Source organism: Dendropsophus ebraccatus, chromosome 9 (genome assembly GCF_027789765.1).
Source record: "Dendropsophus ebraccatus isolate aDenEbr1 chromosome 9, aDenEbr1.pat, whole genome shotgun sequence".
Classification (NCBI taxonomy): Eukaryota; Metazoa; Chordata; class Amphibia; order Anura; family Hylidae; genus Dendropsophus; species Dendropsophus ebraccatus.
The window spans coordinates 114,295,287-114,313,058 of NC_091462.1; the positions used below are offsets into that span (position 1 = coordinate 114,295,287).

At 46.1% G+C, this 17,772-nt stretch overlaps 1 protein-coding gene across 5 annotated transcripts in view; it reads left to right on the plus strand.

The window, feature by feature from the left end:
- The window catches only part of STX1B (syntaxin 1B), a 106,714-nt gene that overhangs the window by 48,601 nt on the left and 40,341 nt on the right, over positions 1–17,772 (plus strand). For 2 of the 5 annotated variants that reach the window (XM_069982303.1, XM_069982299.1), the window contains exons 2-10: positions 6,839–6,913; positions 7,174–7,273; positions 7,846–7,920; positions 7,999–8,072; positions 11,168–11,276; positions 11,369–11,442; positions 11,928–12,065; positions 12,142–12,252; positions 12,945–13,820. In XM_069982303.1, coding sequence (XP_069838404.1) covers positions 6,893–6,913; positions 7,174–7,273; positions 7,846–7,920; positions 7,999–8,072; positions 11,168–11,276; positions 11,369–11,442; positions 11,928–12,065; positions 12,142–12,252; positions 12,945–13,025 — 783 coding nt within the window. In that variant the 5' untranslated portion in view covers positions 6,839–6,892 and the 3' untranslated portion in view covers positions 13,026–13,820. Of the gene's footprint in view, positions 1–6,239; positions 6,272–6,838; positions 6,914–7,173; positions 7,274–7,845; positions 7,921–7,998; positions 8,073–11,167; positions 11,277–11,368; positions 11,443–11,927; positions 12,066–12,141; positions 12,510–12,944; positions 13,821–17,772 lie in introns of those variants that run through there. The other 3 variants (XM_069982304.1, XM_069982302.1, XM_069982300.1) reach the window with 3 other exon arrangements.

The window sequence follows — 17,772 nt, forward strand, 5'->3', positions numbered from 1 at the left end:
GGGGTCGGGGGCTCTGCTCTCTCCATCAGCCGGGGATAACTGGAGATGAATGAAGGGGGAGGCAGCCCGGGGTTGGGGGGGTCGGGGGCTCTGCTCTCTCCATCAGCCGGGGAAAACTGGAGATGAATGGAGGGGGGGGGGCAGCCCGGGGTTGGGGGGGGGGTCGGGGGCTCTGCTCTCTCCATCAGCCGGGGATAACTGGAGATGAATGAAGGGGGAGGCAGCCCGGGGTTGGGGGGGGTCGGGGGCTCGGCTCTCTCCATCAGCCGGGGAAAACTGGAGATGAATGGAGGGGGGGGGGGGCAGCCCGGGGTTGGGGGGGTCGGGGGCTCTACTCTCTCCATCAGCCGGGGATGACTGGAGATGAATGAAGGGGGGGCAGCCCGGGGTTAGGGGGGGGTCGGGGGCTCTGCTCTCTCCATTAGCCGGGGATGACTGGAGATGAATGAAGGGGGGGGCAGCCCGGGGTTGGGGGGGGTCGGGGGCTCTGCTCTCTCCATCAGTTGGGATGACTGGAGATAATTGGGGGGGCAGCCCGGGGTTGGGGGGGGGGGTCGGAGGCTCTGTATCCATCAGCCGGGATGACTGGATATGAATGGGGGGGGGACAGCCTGGGGGTCGGGGGCTCTGCTCTCTCCATCAGTTGGGATGACTGGAGATGAATGGGGGGGGGGCAGCCGGGGGGTCGGGGGCTCTGTATCCATCAGCCGGGATGACTGGAGATGAATGGGGGGGGGGGCAGCCCGGGGTTGGGGGGATCGGGGGCTCTGTATCCATCAGTTAGGATGACTGGAGATGAATGGGGGGGGGCAGCCTGGGGTCGGGGGCTCTGTATCCATCAGCTGGGATGACTGGAGATGAATGGAGGGGGGGGCAGCCCGGGGTTTGGGGGGTCGGGGGCTCTGTATCCATCAGCCGGGATGACTGGAGATGAATGGGGGGGGCAGCCTGGGGGTCGGGGGCTCTGTATCCATCAGCCGGGATGACTGGAGATGAATGGGGGGGGGGGCAGCCTGGGGGTTGGGGGCTCTGTATCCATCAGCCGGGAGGACTGGAGATGAATGGGGGGGCAGCCTGGGGTCGGGGGCTCCATATCCATCAGCCGGGAGGACTGGAGATGAATGGGGGGCTGTACGTGACATTTCTGCTGTCGGTGAGTCACGTGCTGCGGCCATTGATGCTGTGAATGAGTCGGAGTGTAATGGCCGGGGCTCCCGCCGCTCTTTGTTCCTTCCCTCCTGCCGCTCGCTCTGATTACAGTCTGCTCCGCCTGACTCACTACGAGCGTGCTGAATCCGCGCCCCCATTGTTACGGGGGATGGGGGCGGCCATCGCTCACTTACGTCTTCTCGTATATGAATAATAATATTTCTGATCTCGCTTTACTGCATCCATTGTAATTTCCCTCCTTCATCTGCTGAAGTATTAACCCTTTATAAAGCTGGCAGCACTACAACTCCCATCGGAGCCCATGTACTACTACAGTAGCGTGTGCTTCCTCCTCCAGGGTTAAGGGTCACACACCCCTTACCCAGCGACGCTGACCCCTTTAGGCTGTGGCTGGCATTACACTTGTCATTTTTGGTTTTCTCAATGTTTTTTCTTACGTACCGTTTATGGTACTCATTGTGTGACATCACGTTGTTCCCGTCCCTGCCGGCGTCCATTAGCGCCTGTTTTGCCGCCATCCCCTCGGCAGGCTTGTGTTACACACCGGTGACCTTGTCGGGGTGACTGTGGTCTCTGGTCCTGTGATGTATCAGCAGGGTTACTAAATATACCTCCCCGGCCAGATTAACCCTTCACATCCCTCTCTCTTGTGTCTTCACTGGCTTTTAGGAGGTGCACCCAGCTTTCCCAGACTCCTGAATGGCAGTTCCCTTCACATACATTGTTGGTTGTCACCCAGCTTTCCCAGAATCAGATAATTTACTCTTCTTCCTCATCTAATATCCTACTGTGACTCCGTTTCTACCACAAAACTACAACTCCCAGCCAAAGGCTGTCTGGGCATGCTGGGAGTTGTAGTTTTGCTGCAGCTGAAAAGTGTCCGATAAAACGGCGTCCATCTTACATCTTGACCTGACAGTAAAATATTGATCACAGAGACTGCTTTTACCTCATTCGTCACATGACAGGAAGTACATTGTAAAATATTCATGATCAAAATGGCGACAGAGGGTAAACTCAGGGTCACATCAGTATGATATACGATATATGGCGACGGAGGTCTATAGGGACTCCAGCATGAAAGGCAAAAAACCAAGGGGGAGGAGCCAGCCAATCAGATCACAGCTCTCCGTCTCTGACCTGCAGTGGGAAAACGTAAGCTGGAAGCTGATTGGTTGCTAGCGCCAACCAGGACGTGGTAACTCTCAGGCCACATGGAGCCATTTATAAGTGCCAATCTATAATAATGGCCTCCTTGACCTGTCAGTCTATGAAATCCATTGTGTCATCTCTTCTTAGCTCAGATCTGATCCTATGTCAGGGCCTGAGGCTGCACTACTGAGACTCGAATGCCTGTCAGGTGCAGCGTTGTCATGGAGACCGTGGGGGAGATTTATCAATCATTCTTACAGTACGAAGGTCCTTTGTTGCCCATAGCAACCAGTCACAGCTCAGATTTCATATATATCCCTACATACTTGTCACAGTGTCCGCACATGTGACAAGGATGTAGATATTAATGTAGATGGTGATGTATGGAGTCACAGTGTCCGCACATATACACACAGGATGTAGATATTAATGTAGATGGTGATGTATGGAGTCACAGTGTCCGCACATATACACACAGGATGTAGATACTGATGTGGATGGTGATGTATGGAGTTACCTCGTACACACATATACACACAGGATGTAGGTACTGATGTGGATGGTGATGTATGGAGTCACCTCGTACACACATATACACACAGGATGTAGGTACTGATGTGGATGGTGATGTATGGAGTCACCTCGTACACACATATACACACAGGATGTAGATATTAATGTGGATGGTGATGTATGGAGTCACAGTGTCCGCACATATACACACAGGATGTAGATACTGATGTGGATGGTGATGTATGGAGTCACAGTGTCCGCACATATACACACAGGATGTAGATACTGATGTGGATGGTGATGTATGGAGTCACAGTGTCCGTACATATACACACAGGATGTAGATACTGATGTGGATGGTGATGTATGGAGTCACAGTGTCCGCACATATACACACAGGATGTAGATACTGATGTGGATGGTGATGTATGGAGTCACAGTGTCCGCACATATACACACAGGATGTAGATACTGATGTGGATGGTGATGTATGGAGTCACCCCGTACACACATATACACACAGGATTTGGATACTGATGTGGATGGTGATGTATGGAGTCACAGTGTCCGCACATATACACACAGGATGTAGATACTGATGTGGATGGTGATGTATGGAGTCACAGTGTCCGCACATATACACACAGGATGTAGATACTGATGTGGATGGTGATGTATGGAGTCACAGTGTCCGCACATATATACACAGGATGTAGATACTGATGTGGATGGTGATGTATGGAGTCACAGTGTCCGCACATACACACAGGATGTAGATACTGATGTGGATGGTGATGTATGGAGTCACAGTGTCCGCACATATACACACAGGATGTAGATACTGATGTGGATGGTGATGTATGGAGTCACCCCGTACACACATATACACACAGGATGTGGATACTGATGTGGATGGTGATGTATGGAGTCACAGTGTCCGCACATATACACACAGGATGTAGATACTGATGTGGATGGTGTCACCTCATACACACATATACAAACAGGATGTAGATATTATAGTATAATATATTGGTGCAGCTCACAATTATCGCTGTATAGGTCGAGGTTAAACTAAAAAATGCCCTTACCTAGAAAGGAGCGAGTGAGGAAATCGGAAGTACATAAAGTTTTTTTAGTCCTCTAAACCACAACAGTCCTATCTTACCAGTTGAAATGGTTACCTGTACAGGTCGTAATCATATACTAATCTGGCCAAGATTTGGACAGTAATAAATTAATTTAATATAATCATAAATAGCGCATGATATAAATATTCATCAACAGAAGATAAAAACATATATACGCATTCCTATAGTTATCAAAAATGAGGATAAATACATGAAACATTAAATAAATGCACATAAAGGTTCAATACACAGATAAATAAATAAATAGAAATAAAAAATAAAAATAAAAAATATAAACAATAGAAAAATGAGTCAAAAAAAAAAAAAAAAAAGGTCTCTTTAAATTGAGCGGTACCGCTGGGTGCCGGCCGGTTGCGAAGTAATATTGCTTATACCTTTAATTGTAAGCTACTAATTCCACTCTAGTTGCAGTTCAGTTTAGAGGGTGGTCTTGGACTTGTAGTCCTTCCAGGTACATATCAAGACTCGGACTGATAGTCTTTTTTAACGTGTTTTACAGACACCCTTTTAGACTAATAGTCCTCCCGAGTCATCAAAGTATGGTCTGCTTTGTTAGATCAGTAATGATATTTTACGCAAACAATGATATCAGACACAAACTTATGGCGTTTGTAGCGCCTCTCACCCGTCCCGAGGTGGCTGGTGGTATCGCTTCTTCCCTCTCTGCTATCAGCTCGCAACGGCCGAATGAGGTTTGCGGCTAGTGTAGCGATCCCGCAGCGCGTCCTCGTGGTTCTGAGGATACCTTCGCGCGCGATGGTACAGCCTCGATCTCGTCACAGATGACTCCGTCCGGGACAGGGTGGTAAAGATGGTTGTGGTATTCCAAATGGCAAGTGTCCAGATGGTACAATACAATCGGGGGGCCCCCCAGAGGGACAATGGGTCAAGAGTAGGTCCCAAAAAAAGGGAAAAGAAAAGAAAAATAAAAAATAATAATAAAAAAAAAAAAAAAAAATGAGGAAAAAATAATGTTCGGTTTAAAATCACAATAACTAATCTGATGTAGCATTAGTCTGTATAATTGCCATACGCGTTTCAAGGTTCTCAATGTTTAACCTCTTCGTCAGTGGCGATGATGTAGATATGATGTAGATATTGATGTGGATGGTGATGTATGGAGTCACAGTGTCCGCACATATACACACAGGATGTAGATACTGATGTGGATGGTGTTGCATGGAGTCACCTCGTACACACATATACACACAGGATGTAGATATTGATGTGGATGGTGATGTATGGAGTCACAGTGTCCGCACATATACACACAGGATGTAGATACTGATGTGGATGGTGATGTGTGGAGTCACCTCGTACACACATATACACACAGGATGTAGGTACTGATGTGGATGGTGATGTATGGAGTCACAGTGTCCGCACATACACACAGGATGTAGGTACTGATGTGGATGGTGATGTATGGAGTCACAGTGTCCGCACATACACACAGGATGTAGGTACTGATGTGGATGGTGATGTATGGAGTCACAGTGTCCGCACATACACACAGGATGTAGATACTGATGTGGATGGTGATGTGTGGAGTCACCTCGTACACACATATACACACAGGATGTAGATATTGATGTGGATGGTGATGTGTGGAGTCACAGTGGCTGCACATATACACACAGGATGTAGATGCTGATGTGGATGGTCATGTATGGTCACCTCGTACACACATATACACACAGGATGTAGATGCTGATGTGGATGGTCATGTATGGTCACCTCGTACACACACATATACACAGAGGATGTAGATACTAATGTGGATGGTGATGTATGGAGTCACAGTGTCCGCACATATACACACAGGATATAGATGCTGATGTGGATGGTGATGTATGGAGTCACCCCGTACACACATATACACACAGGATGTAGATAGTGATGTGGATGGTGATGTGTGGAGTCACCCCGTACACACATATACACACAGGATGTAGATACTGATGTGGATGGTGATGTATGGAGTCACCTCGTACACACATATACACACAGGATGTAGATATTGATGTGGATGGTGATGTGTGGAGTCACAGTGGCTACACATATACACAGAGGATGTAGATACTAATGTGGATGGTGATGTATGGAGTCACAGTGTCCGCACATATACACACAGGATATAGATGCTGATGTGGATGGTGATGTATGGAGTCACCCCGTACACACATATACACACAGGATGTAGATAGTGATGTGGATGGTGATGTGTGGAGTCACCTCGTACACACATATACACACAGGATGTAGATGCTGATGTGGATGGTCATGTATGGTCACCTCGTACACACACATATACACAGAGGATGTAGATACTAATGTGGATGGTGATGTATGGAGTCACAGTGTCCGCACATATACACACAGGATATAGATGCTGATGTGGATGGTGATGTATGGAGTCACAGTGTCCGCACATATACACACAGGATATAGATGCTGATGTGGATGGTGATGTATGGAGTCACAGTGTCCGCACATATACACACAGGATGTAGATACTGATGTGGATGGTGATGTATGGTCACCTCGTACACACATATACACACAGGATGTAGATACTGATGTGGATGGTGATGTATGGAGTCACTGTGCGTTTGTATATGTTGTGCTCAGTGTCTGCTCGGAGGACCAGTGACAGTGAGGCTGGGGCTATATAATGATATATTGCAGGTGGCATCGGGACTCCATACACTTGCTTTCGCTGTGATGCTTAGAGGGTGTGGAGCAGCAGTCTTGGTCACCTTGTAACCCTCACATAAATGGGTGTACATGAATGTTTGTGTAACGCTGTGACAGTGGAGACTCCCTCCTGATTTTCTCCCTCTCTCTCATAGGCTAAAGACAGCGATGACGATGAGGAGATCGTACACGTGGACCGGGACCACTTTATGGATGAGTTCTTCGAGCAGGTGAGATCGGGTTGTGGTATCCATTATGTTTTTTGGGGATCATACATCACACGCCGTCAATATGGTGCCATTAAATGACAGTTGTCCAGTAATAATGGCCGCCATTTTCACAGTGCGCGATCGTAACCTAAATCCGCCTCGAAAACCGCACCAGTTACAGGACTTTATAGGAAGGGGCAGTTTCCTCCTAATTTTGTGTTAATCGGTGGACCCCCTCCCTGTCCCCCCCATATATAGATCATTCCTCCTTCTCTCCGCAGGTGGAGGAGATCCGGGGATGCATCGAGAAGCTCTCAGAGGATGTGGAACAAGTGAAGAAACAGCATAGCGCCATCCTGGCAGCACCCAACCCTGATGAGAGTAAGTGGCTGGGAGCTTATACCGATACCTTATCATTTTGTCATGCCCCTATGGCAACACTTCCTGTCACTCCAGTGTTGTCTAATTTACCTACCTGGGCTAGAATAACAAACACTGGATTCTGTTGATGAATGTCCGTGTCCCTATGATAATACCAGGATAAGATGTGTTGTCATAGAGACAAGAGGAGAGGGGCTCAGGCCAGTGATCCGTTCTGGGTGGGAAGCGGCATCTGCTGCACCCGCCGCCCCTCCTGGCGCCCCCTAGGCTGATGATTGCCCTCTGTCTACTTGCTACTATCTCTCTCTTGTCCTCCCAGTTTGTTACAATGTATCAGTGCATATCAGTGCATAACATTCATCATAGAATCGTCTAGACTGGATTTATAGTAACAGGCCCTGAGTGATTTATTGTATTCAGTCTGTACTTCTAGAAGAAAACAAAAGCCTTTCCATTCATTAACAATAAGCAGAAATTACTAGGAACTGGAGGTAGTCTGCCCCCTAGTAGGCACACTGTGGTATTACACTATACGTGAGGCGTCACCTTCCTTCTTTGTCTCCATTCTCTAGAAACCAAGCAAGAGCTGGAGGATCTCACAGCCGACATCAAGAAAACGGCCAACAAAGTGCGCTCCAAGTTGAAAGGTTGGTGACGTTCTAGAGAACTCTCCATCCGCACTTGTAGTGTCCCGTGTCTGACCTGATCTCCCTCCCTCCTTACAGCCATCGAGCAGAGCATCGAGCAGGAAGAGGGACTGAACCGCTCCTCAGCCGACCTGCGGATCCGGAAAACACAGGTGGGGACCCTGAGGAGGAGCAGCATGCTGGGGCCAGACTGTCCCTTTAAATGGGTGCTGTCATTTAAATAAAGCTTTTAATTTGTCGCAGAGGCAAGGCAAAAGTTTTGATTTGACGGGAGTGGGAGTGTTCAGACCGGTCGGTAGATAGAGCTGGGTGAAGTGCCTGCTAGGTGTGTTCTCTCCTCACTGTACAATGAGAATAATACAGCTCTATGCAGCCATAAACAGTGATCAGGGAAAGAAGCGCTCAGCTCTGTGCTTCACTCACCACCCACTCTCGACAGCAGTACACTCAGACCCCTACCGATCAAAACTTCGGATTTGTCTTTATTACATGTCAAACATTTTTAAAGGGGTATTTCTCAAAAAAAAAAAAAGAAATCTTTCAAATCACGTGCCAGAGATTTAAAATTTACTTCTATTAAAAAATCTCCAGTCTTCCCATACTTATCAGCTGCTGTATATGCCACAGGAAGTGGTGTATGCTTTCCAGTCTGACACAGTGCTCTCTGCTGCCACCTCTGTCCATGTCAGGAACTGTCCAGAGCAGGAGCAAATCCACATAGAAAACCTCTTTACTGTTGGCACTAAAGTCAGTGCTTATAGATTTTCTCTTTTGTAATATGTTCTTAAAAAACCTAATAAAAACATTGAACCAGAAAACCTCTCCTGCTCTGGACAGTTCCGGACATGGACAGAGGTGGCAGCAGATAGCACTGTCAGACTGGAGAGAATACATCACTTCCTGCAGGGCATACATTACAATGGGAAGACTGGAAATTTTTAAATAGAAGTAAATTACAAATCTATATAACTTTCTGTCACCAGTTGATTTGAAAGAAAAATATTTTTTGGTGAACTACCCCTTTAAATGGACAGATCCACTTTAAGCTGAACCTTTTCTCATACCTGTTTATACTGCCATTCAGTACTATAATACCCAATTAATACAGTATATCAAGGAGTATATGTGGTTCCCTAATACATAGGAACTGCACATAAGGTATCATCCTGCCATATGGTGCAAGCTCCGAGATATTCACTCCATGGTGCCCTCATATATGGCCGTGAACGGGACCGGATCAGGTACGTGGAGGCTTGTCAGGCTGGGTTCACATTGCGTTTATACCGCACGGTCAGCACGTATGTTGGGAGAGCTCCCTGCATACCCCTCATCATGTCCATAGGCTTCCATTGCCAGGTGGAGGCTAAAGAGTCAGAATCACCTCTTGTTTCAATCAGGTTTTTATATTTAACAATATTAGAGTACTATCTTTAATGTGAAGCTGAGACTTCGGCCGATTATCGCTCCGTGGAATAGAGAGAACGGTTAGCCGATGATCGTGTCATCGGCTGATTGTTCATTTAGGTTCAAACCTAAAATCATTGGTCGTTGGTCGCCACCCTCGCATCGCTACGTGGAATAGCGGGCGCGGTGGGCGACCGCCGATTTTACAAACATCATACATTACCTGTCCAGGCTGCAGGTCTTCTCCTTTTCCCGTTCCTGCGCGGCAGCATCGGCTTCGGCTTCAGAAGAAGACCTGCGCCTGGACAGGTAATGTATGAAACAAGGGCTGCAAGGACATCGGTAACGATGTCCCTGCAGCCCTCGCTAACTATTGTCGGGCCGTGGAATAGGCCCAGTAAACGAGCGCCGATCTAGCAGATCGGCGCTCATTTACATTGTTGATCGGGCCCTGCTTGGCCCGTGGAATAGGACCCCTGGAAAAAGATTCTGTTCTGTCTGTGATGATAGAGGAGACTGCAGGAAAGTGATCTGTACGGCATTACAGCATCAGGTGACACTAACAGATAGGGCAAACAGTAGAAGCTCAGCCTCCTGCTCTCTGTGTAATGGGGTCACAGAGCATTCTTAGTAACATGTTCTATAGAAAGAATAGGGAGATGTTCGTTGTGTCTCTGTCCATGAGGCTTGCCATAAAGCATATCTCTAAATGCTGTTTAAATGCAGCAAGATGGCCACCACCAAAGTAATAATTAAAAAAAAATAACAATTGGAAAATGGCGACAAATTAGTAAAAAAAAAAAAAATGTTTCAGTCTCCAGATGGCTGTCAGTAGTACCACCACTCTACAGGTGTTGTCGGCTAGCTGTCAGTAGCACCACAACTCTGCAGGTGTCAGCTAGCTGTCAGTAGTACCGGCACTCTGCAGGTGTCGGCTAGCTGTCAGTAGTACCGACACTTTGCAGGTGTCGGCTAGCTGTCAGTAGTACTGCCACTCTACAGGTGTCGTCAGCTAGCTGTCAGAAGTACTGCCACTCTGCAGGTGTCGTCGGCTAGCTGTCAGTAGTACGACTACACTGCAGGTGTCGGCTAGCATTCAGCCATACCACCACTCTGCAGGTGTCTGCTAGCTGTCAGAGTAGTGGCACCACTCTACAGGTGTGGTCGGCTAGCTGTCAATAAAACCACCACTCTGCAGGTGTCGTCAGCCAGCTGTTAGTAATACCACCACTCTGCAGATGTCGGCTAGCTTCAGTAGTACCACCACTCTGCAGATGTCGGCTAGCTTCAGAAGTACCACCACTCTGCAGAAGTCTGCTAGCTGTCAGTAGTACCACCACTCTGCAGAAGTCTGCTAGCTGTCAGTAGTACCACCACTCTGCAGGTGTTGTTGGCTAGCAGTCAGCAGTACAACCACTCTGCAGGTGTTGGCTAGCTGTCCGTAGCACTATGCAGGGAGCTCAGGAGTTGGAGAAGTCTAACTACAGAGGGGAACTACTTAATTTTCCGTACTGTCCGCATCAGATGGAGCTTCATCATCAGAGCTTCCCAGGGCTTCTCCTTTCTGGGGGCAGTATATCCTAATGTACTCCTATACCCAGAGGTATTCATCAGGAGTCCTCCCAACATATAGCATCATCGGAAGGCTTTAACACATTGTGAACCCAACCCTACTATAGTTAGATAAGAGCCATACATTATTTTTAGACCATTGTACGGCAGACTGTGGGATCCGTGCTGTATTCCTCGTCCTGTTTTTTCCTCCAGTCCCCACGTGTTTCTCTTATTTGTCACGTCTCTCTCTCAGTCTTTCGGCTCACACTCTCTCCTGTCTCCTCCACAGCATTCCACTCTGTCCCGTAAATTTGTGGAAGTGATGACAGAATACAACGCAACGCAATCTAAGTACAGAGACCGCTGCAAGGACCGTATCCAGAGACAGCTGGAGATCAGTGCGTATTCTGGAGGAGATGGGGGGGGCATACATTGGTAGGGAAGACTTGTTGTGGGAGAAATATACTGACTCTCTTCTTTCTCCTGGCAGCTGGAAGGACCACAACCAACGAGGAGCTGGAAGACATGCTGGAGAGCGGGAAGCTGGCCATATTCACAGATGATGTGTGTAATGGGGCCGGGGAGGCAGGACCGTGCCATGGAAGTGTATATGCAGCATGAAAAAAGTTTATGAGTAGACATGAGCAAAATTAGAGTAAATTTTGGTTTGTAGGAAACCAAATTCTCTTAATTTGATTACCGGTGGCTAAAAGGTTGGATGCCGCCGTAAGGCTGCCTGGAAACCATGGTTACTGCAATAGGCCATAGGCTGTATCCATGTTTTCCAGGACTCTAGCGCTGCATCCAACTTCTTCGGCCACTGGTAACCAAATGCAGAGGGTTCAGGTGAACTCAAATTTACTCCAAGTTTGCTTATCTCTATTTATGAACCCTTCAAGACTGTCTGAAATAACCAATTTAGTAGATAATGGCCAGGCTAGGGTCCTAGAGCATATACCACCTATAAATCTCCACATCTAAAATAAGAGCATAGATCAGCGTAAGGTCCACCTCCAGGCCTGACAATCGTCAACTTCTTCTCCCTACAGATCAAGATGGACTCTCAGATGACCAAACAAGCTCTGAACGAGATCGAGACGAGACACAATGAGATCATCAAGTTGGAGACCAGCATTCGGGAGCTGCATGACATGTTTGTAGACATGGCTATGCTGGTGGAGAGTCAGGTGAGTGGAGGGACACAGCCTAAGCCTGTAGAGCATGATGGACTCTAAGTGACCTGCTGGTGTTTCTGATTCCCAGGGAGAGATGATAGATCGCATCGAGTATAATGTGGAACACTCGGTAGACTATGTGGAACGAGCAGTGTCCGATACCAAGAAAGCTGTGAAATATCAGAGCAAAGCACGAAGGGTGAGTAGTCGAGTCGACCTGTAGAGACGAACTAGACTGGTAGAGGACCCCACCTACATAGTACGGACCCTCATATGTTATATACAGGGCGGACAGACACAAGGTGGACTGAGATAATATTACACGTCTGCATTGTCTGTCTCTGTCCTTATAACACTGCTGACAATTTCTTCTCTCTGTTCTCTCCTTTTATCATCTTTCATGTCTTTCCTCGCTGTCTCCCCTGCCTCTCCATTTACTGTCTCCTTACCCTTACTTTACATGTAACCCCGACCTATCACTTTCCTTTTCTCACTTGTGTTCTGCCTCCTTTGACTCACCCATTACCCTCTTTTTGCTCCTCTTTCCCCATTGTCTTCCCTCTTTTCCTTTCATTGATATATCCCTTACCCTGCCTTCTCTTCCACTTTCTATTCCTGGATCTGTCCCTACTTGTTCCCTTACCCCCCATATTCCTTTATCTCCCCTTATACCTTTTCCTTACTTGTTTCCCTCTTTCTTATGCGCTGATTTTTTGCCCTTTTCCTCCCATTGCCGACTGTCTTTTTTTGACCATCTCCATTTCCCACCCTCCTCCTCTCCCTTTTACCTTCCTCTGTTTTCCTCTTCCTTTCCTTCTATCCTCCCGGCCGCTCTTCACCTTCCGTCTCCCACCCTCTCCTCTGCTTCTGATGGCGGCGTTGGGTATGTAGAAGAAGATCATGATTATAATCTGTTGTGTGGTGCTGGGTGTCGTTCTCGCCTCCTCTATCGGGGGAACTTTGGGATTCTGAAATAAAAAAAACAAATGCACAAAGCAGAGTAAAAGGAAAGATAAAGAAAATAGCGAATTACAAAAAAGTAACAAAAAATCAAAAAGAGATACAATATTACGTACACAACAAGTATTGGAATTTACGCACAGATCAGGAAGCTGTGAGTGCGGCCGCCCATTTTCGCCTCTGTGGGTTTCACTCAGGAGTTAGGTTACCATCAGCTAATTCAGTCTTACAGGGGCCCGTATTCTGGAGTCACTCTACCCCTCAGCAGTGTTAACTGACGCCAACCTAAAGCCAAACCATCACCTGTCACCCACAGGAGCTGGGGGCGAAAAAAGGGCCAAAAATTCTCAATTTTATTTTCTTCCTCTGTGTCTGTTTCCCGTTTTTTGTTTTTTATTTTTTTTGGTCATTTTTATTCTTTGTTATCCCGTCTGTCAAAAGAAACAGAAAAAAAGTACTTGTATTTGACGTTGCTGGAACTTTCCACGGGGACCCCTGAACGTGTGGAGTGGACAGAGGGTCCTACCTGGCGCTTCGAATTGTCCTTTTCTCTTGACTGGTGGCTGAGTGTGTTTGTCTTTCTTGTGTGTGCGGTCTAATCTCTTCCGTCTTATCGATCAGGTGGTGATGTGAGTGTGGGGGTTGGGTGGGGGCATGTGAGCTGCGAGTTGTGCCTCCATCTTGGGTGTCCTCTAGTTGGTGGTCGCTGGCGAGATAGTACGTGAATAGCATGCTGACGTTACACCGTGTGGCTGAGCTCCGTATAAACTGTGTGTACTTGTGTATTCCGCAGCTGTAGCAATAGGCAGGGGAAGCATTGCTGCATCTTCTCTCCTCATTGAGACGAGGAGGTCTGCTGCTCGTCCTTCATTAGTATCCAAATCATCCGCGTTTTCTCATCTCTTGTCCTCGACGTGGGTAATCCTCCCATCCACACGCGCAATCGCAGATCATCCTTCTCTGGGATCTCCATGTAACGTCCGTCCCGGCAGCAGCCAGCCGTGTATATTAGAATGGCTTTGACTGCTTCCCCTATATACTTGTATATTTCCCTAGCGCCTCTATATAATAACCCTCTTTTTAGGATTTCCCAGTTTGCTCCTCCATAAATCAGTATTTGGAGCCATCCCATACAGATGAAGGAAGACATTTTCAATTCCTGGGAACTTACAGAATAGTTGACAGGAGCATGGGCAGCCTCTGATACCACAAAGTCCGTGCAAGTATACAGATACAAAGGCAACGGCACCAACGCTGCTCTACAGGAAAGCTTCCGATCCCCGAGAGATCTAACATTAAATATGCAAGAAACAATCGTCTCCGATCTCCGCACAATCCAATCCCTTGTTCTTTTTCCTTTAGTCATCCTAATTAAAACCAAAGTTCGTTCCCACTTTCACCGTTTTCAGCGATATATCCTCCCAACTGACCCTCCACTAGTGCATTTTTTTATGCCCGCCCTGTGAGCAATGACAACAGAACAGGCAACACGAGTGCGTGTAAGATACTCATCCCGTCATACAGCAATAAAGTACTCTGACCTCACAGCCGTTCTGTCCGGGGCATCTGAAATGGTGGTGTCCAAAAGATGGTCGTGGAGCGTTGGTCAGGGCTCAAGTGACGTGTATTTTTTTTTTTATAGCTTTTATTATTTTTTTAATGTACCACCATGCAAAAGATGTGACGCATGGTGTGCACACAGACGTAGCATAGGTGCGCATCCATCACCTGTGTTGGGATTAGCACAGAGATGGAGGGGGCTAGAGTGAGCAAGATCTATTTTACGGGGTGCACATCCTAGTCACCTATCGTTTCCCCGTTCCCTGCCACATGTGGTACAAATTTATTGCAGCGATTACAATAAAATGTCAGCAGCACACGCGGCCCCTCTGCGCTTTCCCTTCCGTTCTGTCTGTTCGTCTCTCCGTTGCCTTTGCATGATTTGAGCCCGTCTCTTGTGAATATTACAAGTCATTTTTGTCCCGACTATAAACACAAAAAAAGTTAAAAAAAGGAACTTTTTACCAGGAGGAAAGGAGAAAGGGACAGGCAAGCCTCTCGTGTGCATGCAAAACCAACAGCTCCGACCAAGAACTCAACCGGGGCGGCCATTTTGAACTCATAAAAATTTTGCCAACAAACCTCAGTGTGTGGTGTTTGGAGCGTGGCGTCTCAAATGTAGTTAGACAATAGTTTTTCTTTTCTTTATACCCACTAGAGGTTAGCCAGCCATCCGCCGCCCACCAGTCCGCGTCAGCCATAGCTTAGGTCACAAATTAAAAATGGCTGCCCCAGCAGAGAAGGAGGGTTACTTTACTGTATCTATGCAGATTTCATTGTTTTTGAGGTGGGTTTTTTTTTTTTCTTTTTTTTACACACCACAGTGGCACGTGGTCCGTCCTGCCTTCAGCTTTAATATTGAATTATTTCATATAAATAAATATATAGAGATTTAAATTAAAAAAAATATATATATATTAGATCTAAGGATACAAGCAATTCAGTCACGTGTCGGGGATGTGTCAGAGAATCGTCTGATGTCTACCGTAGCAACTGAATTTTATGATTTTTTTTTTAAGGGGACTTCTAGATCTAGCGGGGGTTAGTTAATGTCCTCTTGTGTGTGGTATACAGATTTTATTTTATTTTTTTAATATGCAGATCACAGCCGAACTTGTTCCTTTCCTTACTAAGCCTTATATATTTATTTTTATTTTCTTTTATTTTCTTTATTATTATTTTTATTTATTTATTTTTGTTACCAGTGTCTTCTATCGGGGGTGCTCCGCACCAGCCGAGTTCCTTCCTTATTTAGTATAGATTTATTGGAGAAAAGAGTGATGAATGTGTATTTACTACGATTGCGTTTGGAGAACACTGAAGCATGTTCAATAAGAGTGTCCAGTAGGAAGCAAGTTTCAAAATGGCCGCCCTCAGCAGCCATATCGTATGAACGTCTCTGGTCCCATTGTGTGTGTTGTGCCCTTGGATCTCTGGGTGTCTAATTGGCTTTTTCGTCTTTGGATTTGCTGTAAATGTTTTTCTCCGTTAGCGGCCTTGAAATTTGCATGTTTGTTTCATTTTATTGAGCGTCTTCGGTCGCGAGGATCATTGAAATTGCAATGAGTATTAAGGAGGGACTGTGCAGAGAGGGAGCGGCAGAGCCCGGGGCTGGAGGGAGGGGGGCAGGGTGTCATGACCAGAGCTGGGATGTATATGTACTGAGATATGTACCCATAATAGTGCCATAGAGGAATCGGTCACTTAGTGGGGACACCCCCAACGCTGTTCTGGTGTCACATAGACTTTATGCAGTATTGTCCAAGAAAAATGAGAAAACCATGACTCCTGGTACAAAATAGTCGTCATGAGAGAGACAAGATACCAAAGTACAAAACACTGAGAATTTTTCAAAATGCGGATAAAAATTCTTGACTATAAGATCATTCCAAGGAAGATTTGACTCCAAAAATACCATCAAAAAATCTTCGGAAAGATGGCTGATCTTTTAAAGAGAGTGAGACATGAGTGAGCCTTCCAAACCGAACTCTCCACAGTCTCGCGGAGCAGGAGTAAACACCAAGAACTCCCCAGTGAAGATGACGTGTGGCACGTGACGCCTTTCTGCTCCTCTCCCACCACTGGGGCCTACGGTACATCCTACACTAGAAGACAAGGGTGTGAATTCTTCCGCTTCCTCTCCTCCCTTTTACTCCCTCCCTCCCGTATGAAAATTTTTTGATGTTTAAAAACGTCTCAGTTGAAAAAAAAATGTGAATTGCAAAAAAAAAAAAAAAACTAAAAAAAAACTAAAAAAGTTGTTTTAAGGTTGGAAATATGAAAAAATGAAAAAAAAAACTCTGAAAAAAAAACTGCTTGCATGTTACAAAAATGTGAAAAAAAAATTACAGCAGAAACCGTGAAAAAGAGAAGAAAAAAAATCTGAATTCTCGGTTTAAAAAAAAGTGTGTCGTCTTTCTTTGTTTTTGTTTGTTGTTTTTTGTGTTTTTTTTATTGTGCTGCTGAAAAAAAAGAACAAAAAAAAACATCAGAAAAATCCCTCACCCTAATGTGTTTTTGTGAAGTAAACAGTCATGTCTCTTTGTGTGTGTACTTACCTGATGTCTTTTGTCTGGGAGGGAGGGGGTTACCACCCGATTATAACTTATTATAATGCGCGTGACATCTTTTCTCCGACTGTCTGTGACGATGGCGCTCTGCAGTTTTTCTGTCATCGAGTTGTCCTGTCCTCATTGGGGCGAATTCATCAACCTTGTGTATATGTACGTTTTGCACTATATTTATCGAAAGTCGCACGTCTTATAATAAATTTTGTGTAGGGTAAGATTTTTATTACTTTTACACCTGCAGATACTTTGGCAGTTTATATTTGTGCGACTCTTCATTTGCGCACGATTTTTGCGCAAAGAAAGAAAAGAAAATTGACCGATCTTGCTCAAAAATATGTGATGAAATGAAAAAGTCACAGTTCTTAAAACTCCCGTAAAAAAGGTGCAAAATTTTTGAACTGATTTACAATTGTGCCAAAAGAATGTGACGATTGATTGAGAAGAATTTACACGGGAAACCACTGGCAAACCAACGATAAATTCCCCCCATTGTCAGTTTTTTAGACCTTTGTAGACTTCTGTGGGTCATATAGGACAGTCTAAAGCTTATGGTTGTGCGCATCAGGCGTTATATTGTCAAAGAGAGGTGACCTAGGTTTATTAGAATGATTAACTTGGCCCCATCACCC